The sequence below is a fragment of the Triplophysa dalaica genome, chromosome 22, assembly GCF_015846415.1.
Source record: "Triplophysa dalaica isolate WHDGS20190420 chromosome 22, ASM1584641v1, whole genome shotgun sequence".
NCBI classification, from domain to species: Eukaryota; Metazoa; Chordata; class Actinopteri; order Cypriniformes; family Nemacheilidae; genus Triplophysa; species Triplophysa dalaica.
In genome coordinates, this window is record NC_079563.1 from 11,052,829 (window position 1) to 11,058,828 (window position 6,000).

General features: G+C 36.1%; 1 protein-coding gene across 1 annotated transcript; it reads right to left on the minus strand.

The window, feature by feature from the left end:
* Positions 1-963: 963 nt before the first annotated feature.
* On the minus strand, positions 964-5,352 carry si:ch1073-15f19.2 (uncharacterized). The gene is made up of 9 exons (XM_056737525.1): positions 5,186-5,352; positions 4,633-4,998; positions 4,436-4,554; positions 3,508-3,661; positions 3,301-3,416; positions 3,025-3,178; positions 1,846-2,265; positions 1,498-1,591; positions 964-1,397 (listed from the first exon to the last, which is right to left on the minus strand). Exons 1-9 carry the CDS (start codon positions 5,241-5,243, stop codon positions 1,301-1,303), a joined length of 1,578 nt encoding a protein of 525 aa, XP_056593503.1. The 5' UTR covers positions 5,244-5,352; the 3' UTR covers positions 964-1,300.
* Positions 5,353-6,000: the final 648 nt, after the last annotated feature.

Here is a 6,000-nt window from a genome sequence, read left to right on the forward strand (position 1 = left end):
TCTACGTTTTCAAATCTAGAACTTTACATTAACATCATAGATAGAACCCAAAGCTTCTTAAGCTCATATAAACATATATTTACAATTACTACAGTTTCTACAAATATAAATCGAGGACGTTTGTTTTTTAAAGAGTAAAAATAGCCAGGCCATATTTGGTGTTTCTCTATTAGGCTGAGGATAATACTGTCTGTTGGTCACTCTTTTTTGATGTGGTTTTGGCAGATGGTTTGTCTCGGCTATCTGAGGTGAACGCTGAGGTTTTTGGAGCCTGAGAAAATCATCTATTGTACAGGTGACCTTTGGTTGTTACAGTAATTTAAATCAGGAGATGCATGAGAGCCTGTGGTTACACACTGAAGACTGAACACTACTGAAAAAAACAACTGAATTGTGATTATGTGTATTACATTGCAGCAACACTACCAATGAAATGCTCTAGAATGCTCTTTGTTATATTTTCTTTATAACTATATTTATGTATATTATTGTGTGTCTACATATAATTGCACTGTCCATTGAGCAGACCTGACGTGACTCACATTTCACTGCTGATTCTGTATAATTGTGTATGTGACAAATAAAACCTTGAATCCTACATTTACTCAAATGTTGGAAATATATGGATAAGTAAAGGAATAGTTCACCCCAAAAGGGTCACCATTCACTCGGCCATAGTAATTTTTACTCCTACTATGAAAAGTAAATGGTGATCATTTTGGGTGAACTATTCCTTTGCTTTCGAGTCATGAAAATTATGAAATTAAACTTAATTTAAAAATAAATTATAAAAATAAAAGGCCTGTATGGAAGTCATGTTATGTATGTTATGTATAATGTATAATTAACAGCTCCTTGAGGTCACTCTGAGATGTTTTTTGTATTGAAGTAGATCCTATCTATTCTGAGCTCTTCTTGGCTGCATTATTAAGTCGATCTCGTCCATTTCAAAAACATTTTTATTAAATAAAATGTTAGTTTTGTATCGAAACAAAGATAAAAAGTTAGTTTTACATTCTTTAAGAGTTTTACTCAAGTTTTCTTCAACGTTTGACAAATAATTGTGATTTATTTATTTGCAAATTTACTTATTTACAATTATACCAAAAGAAAAGTAGAAAAGTCAATTAAAAAAATGTAACAGTTTTATGTACAACCTAAAAACACTTCCACAAAAACGACCACGAAAATAATTCCAGTAAATTACATGAATCAAATATCCAACATAAAATCTTCCAGTATAAAACAGTCTGTAATTGTCGCTCATCGCCTGTGGGTGGCGCTAAAATTCATGATTGTTTCACACTAGAATATCAGTCATGTGCACATCATGGTTCCTCACTGATGTGTACTTCATTGGTGGAGGAGGAGGCTTGAATGAAGGTGGCATATTCATTCTGAAAGAACAACAGACGTGAAAATGAATGACTCCGGTCTGAGTGCAGGAGACCATTGTGCACATTTACATTGAATTGAATGAATATTTGTGTTTCTTACTTTTTCTGGGCGAGGTGTCTTCTGTACAGGAGCACAATTAAAATCAGCAACAGCAACAGTATTGGGATAACAATATATGTTGCTCTGTTTGAGACTGATGAAGTAGAAGACAGAGAGAGAGATGTGAAGTTTTGTTTCAGAGCTATCATTATTTGCCATTGACCTTCAGTATGTTAATGTTAACCAGCTTTTAGGATGTTTACATCACAACTGCAGTAATTCAATGCCTAACCAATAGTCATAATACATATTAATGAAAAATAAGGAAACAAATTGGTTAATCTGAAGTAAATTGGTTACTTTTTATTTGATTTCGGCTCTGAAAAGAAAGATTATGTGTTACTTTACCTTTTTCAATTGTCACAGTGGTGTCAGTGGTATAGATAATGGTGCCTTTACTTGTTACTACAAAGGTACTAAGTTTGCTTCCGGTCTTTGAAGTTGCAGTTGTGCTCAGATTGAAACTAAGAGAGGTGTTACTAGGGTTTACAAAATATGGATGTAATGTAGATGCATTGCCAGCAGGGGGCGCAGGAGTGCTGTTGTTTAGAAGACTATTGCCACTGGTGAGTCTGTGTTCAGCTGTCATAGTAGCATTTGGTTGTGCTGTGCTCGTGAGAAAATGACTGGATTCTGATGTTGTCATGGTGGTCGGTACTGAACTGGTCTCAACAGAAGTAAAGATTCTGTGGGGTTCGGTGGTTTGACTGAAAATCGGATTCAAAGTGCTGAAGCTTCTCACTGAAGATGTTGTTTCGGTTGTAAACCCTTTAACATCAATAAGGTAAAAAGTGAAATGTTAGTAATGGATGCAACAAACATCAATCACTGTCATCCAAACCAGTGGTTCTCAAACTTTTTTGGCTTAAGTACTCCTTTTTAATGATTGTTTTCAAGCCAAATATACTTGACCAGACAACAACATTTTACCTTAAAATACAGTGAAATGAGAGTCAAACAGTTATTATATCTAAATGTATTAATTTATTTTTTATGCATCTTTGTGTGGTCCTAATTTCAAATAAAAATACTATTATCATAGTTTATTGATTTTCATTATCTAATCCTAAATGTCAGTTTCTCTCACGTACCCCCTACAGTACCCCTGCAGTACCCCTGGGGGTACGCGTACCCCTATTTGAGAACCACTGATGGTCTAGACCATCAAAAAAGTGTGTGTATGTAACACGGTATACACTAGTTTTTAATATTAATGCTATAATCAGTATATTTATATCAAATTCCAAACACAGGGAACACACGTACGCGCACACATTTGAGCACACACACGTTTTAGGAGCTCAGTATTAACAATATATTTTGAGGGATATGGAAAAAATGAAAACCGATCAATTAACTTCTGTCGCAAAGTGTGTAATTAATTCCCAAGGGCTTCTGTGATTTTCTTGTGTTTATACATCGCTTAATCCGCAGTAAACATTGCTTTGGGCAAACTGAGGCTTTACGGTCTATTGTTCTGAGTTAACATTGTAAACAAGCTGTGACTTTTACAAAGGCTTTTCATACCTTTGCTCATCTCTGGAAGAACATGGATGGAAAACTCAGTGTCTGTCCAGAGTTGGTTGTTGTAAAAGGCAGCTGTCAGTTTGTATATTCCTGATTGATTTGAAGTCACCGAACTCAGAGACAGAGTGTCAGAGGAGGAGACCGTCGTGTTACCCTACAAATCAAATCAGGTCTGTTTGTGTCATAAGATGAGACATTAAGTACACTACAAATGTTCTATTTCAAGCATTAATGTTTTATTTTTAATATCAAACTCTTAATATTTCAAACTCTTACCTTCATCCACTTATACAGCAAGGGCTGAGAAGCTTCTGTCTTACAAGAAATCACCACATCTTCACCAACCGTGACTCTCAAAGGACTGCTTGTGTTACACTCAGCTTTGTCAAGAACTGTTAGGAAAAATAAAATAGGAATCATTTTAGTACTATTACTTTAAATTGGTCTGTTTTGTTTGATTATTCTCTTAATATGATCACTTACAGTTCACAGTCAGTTCCAAGCTGGAGTTAAAACCTTGCTGATGTTGGCCCGATGATTCCCATACAGGGAAACACACATATAGATCACTGTTGTTTCTGGTGACGTTTGGTAAAATGAACTCTCCGGTCAAGCTCTCCAGCAAAACTGATTCAATCTGGAATAAGGAAAAGGAGATTGAAGTCTTATTCTTGCTCAAAACAAACGCTCAACACCGTAGACAGGATTGCAGATTCAATTACTTGTGCCAATTGTTCCGGAAGGAAATGGCTTATGTAGAAAAATGCACCAATTTTGTGGACTGGAAATTAAAGAGACAGGTCACGCAAAAATGCACTCACCATTTATACGAAATCCAGTTAAGCTGGAACCGAATGTAGAATGTCCATAAGAGACTTTTCATTTAATTAGAAGGATAGTTCACCCAATTACTTAATAAATGTCTATAAAGGAACCATAAAGGAAGGAATTTGGAAAAATGTCAGTAACCAAATAGATCTCGTCCCGCATTTACTGCCATGGTATAGGAAAATTAAATACTATTTGAGTCAATGGGGGATGAGATCAGTTTGGTTACTGACATTCTTATGAATATCTTCCCTTGGGTTTAGCAAAACAAAGAAATGTATACAGGTTTGGAAATCCATAGGATCTGGTGTACCCCGAGCCTTTTGAAACTATTATAATAGTGACGGGAACAAATGTGGGTCTGTTCCTCAAACAAAGAAAACGTATGGCTTCAGAAGACTTGAATGCAATGGACCATTGTTCATTTCTCAAAATAAAAGCCCACATTTGTTCTTCATATTCTTCATAATTTCTCCTGGTCCACAATTGAAAAATGCCATAAGCATTTTGAACAACATAAGGTTAAATAATGACATTTCATTTTATCGGTGATCTATCCCTTTAAAGCGTTTTTTAAACTCACCTTTGACCTTCTAAGATCAAAACGGAGTGGCGGACGTCTAGTAGAACATCTTATTTTCACTTCATCTCCCTCTTTAACAAACCCATATGGAGAAATCATCTTCAGTGATACTCTCGGCTCTGAAATAAGCATATATGATAACTCAGATGATGTATCGTGTACAGACAATTAGAAAATATCAACAGAAATGTCTTTACCTGTGATGGTCACCTTTGTGACATTTCTAATCGAGCCATGAGGATAAGAGGTCATTTCACAAATATAGTTGCCACTGTCGTTCACTGTCACTTTAAACAGGTTCAAGACAGTCCCCTTTAGTTTTCCTGATGAACTCTTCCTTCCCTCCACAATAGAATCGTTTTTAAAATATTGTGTTGGGAAATCGGGATGAAATACTGCGATCTTCTCATCTATCCCCTGGTGCCGTTTAATCCACTCCATCTGGATAATGTGAATTTTGTTGTTGATAATATCCAGCTCTTCCACAGTGCAAGGCAGACTGATGTTTTCTCCCTCGACAGCAGTTTTTGACACATCATGATTTATAGTCACCCCATACGTTCCTACCAAAAAAAAATGATTGATGAATGAAATGAAATGATTACACAAATCCATTTGAAAAAATGGACAATTTCACACAATTTCACCAGTAATCTCATTTGATGAACGAATGCCCTACTTGAGGAATAAAAGCCCAAGCTTGTGTTGCTGTTTGTGAATGTGTAGACACAAAAATCAGGCCACACTTACCCAGTATAATGCCCATAAAAACAAGTTTATAAGTTGTCCCAATGATAGATAAATCCATATCTTTAAAGATGTCAGTCTGAACTCAAAGTGCTATACAACAGAGTTCAGCAGAGCGCAGGAAGTACACTGCACCGGCAGAGAGGAACAAGTTTTTTTCATTGTCTAGAAAAAAGATTTCTCTACTCTGTCTGTATCTTTAGCGACAGACGATTGGTTTCACTTTAGCTGCGTTGTGGTTATTTCTACCCACCTGCACAGACAAAGAGAAGCTTTAAGAAGTACTCATTCTAAGGTGTAGAAAGGGGGGTTTTCATGACATTTAATTCAGTTTTGAAAGTATTCACTTCTTTGTAAGCACATGGCTTGGCTTCGAAAATGATCAATGAGACTTTATTTCACTGAATTGTTGACAGAAAGCATCCCTTCCTTGATTTCCTGTTAGAACGCATTTAGTCACACGTCACAATGTGGTTGCGTACACTTGTGCAAATGAGGCTCATATGCATTCAGAAACACACACATGCACACACACGTGCTGGCACAGCAGAAATTAACAGATTTATGTTTACAGTTTTATGTTTGCTTTCATTTTTGGACCTTTACATCTGCCAATTAACAATACTTAGGAGAGTATGATTCAATTTAACAAAGTATAACATTTTGGTTTACTTCTGGTTATAAGATATATCACAACATGTTCTTTCTGACGGCAAGAACATGCCGAGCACCAAAAAGGTCTGACTCAAAACAGGAGAGCTATCTGGCCTTTCCCAGACAAAAATCACATATGACGTGTCTCTGTGGTCTGCAACTCA

What these genes read in the sequence shown, in the direction of transcription:
- si:ch1073-15f19.2 (XM_056737525.1), bottom strand. Translation starts at nt 5,243, where the DNA reads ATGGATTTATCTATCATTGGGACAACTTATAAACTTGTTTTTATGGGC. An exon ending in CACAAAGGTGACCATCACAG is followed by an intron (nt 4,555 to 4,632) that starts GTAAAGACATTT and finishes TGCTTATTTCAG; the next exon opens with AGCCGAGAGTATCACTGAAG. An exon ending in TGCTGTATAAGTGGATGAAG is followed by an intron (nt 3,179 to 3,300) that starts GTAAGAGTTTGA and finishes TTTGATTTGTAG; the next exon opens with GGTAACACGACGGTCTCCTC.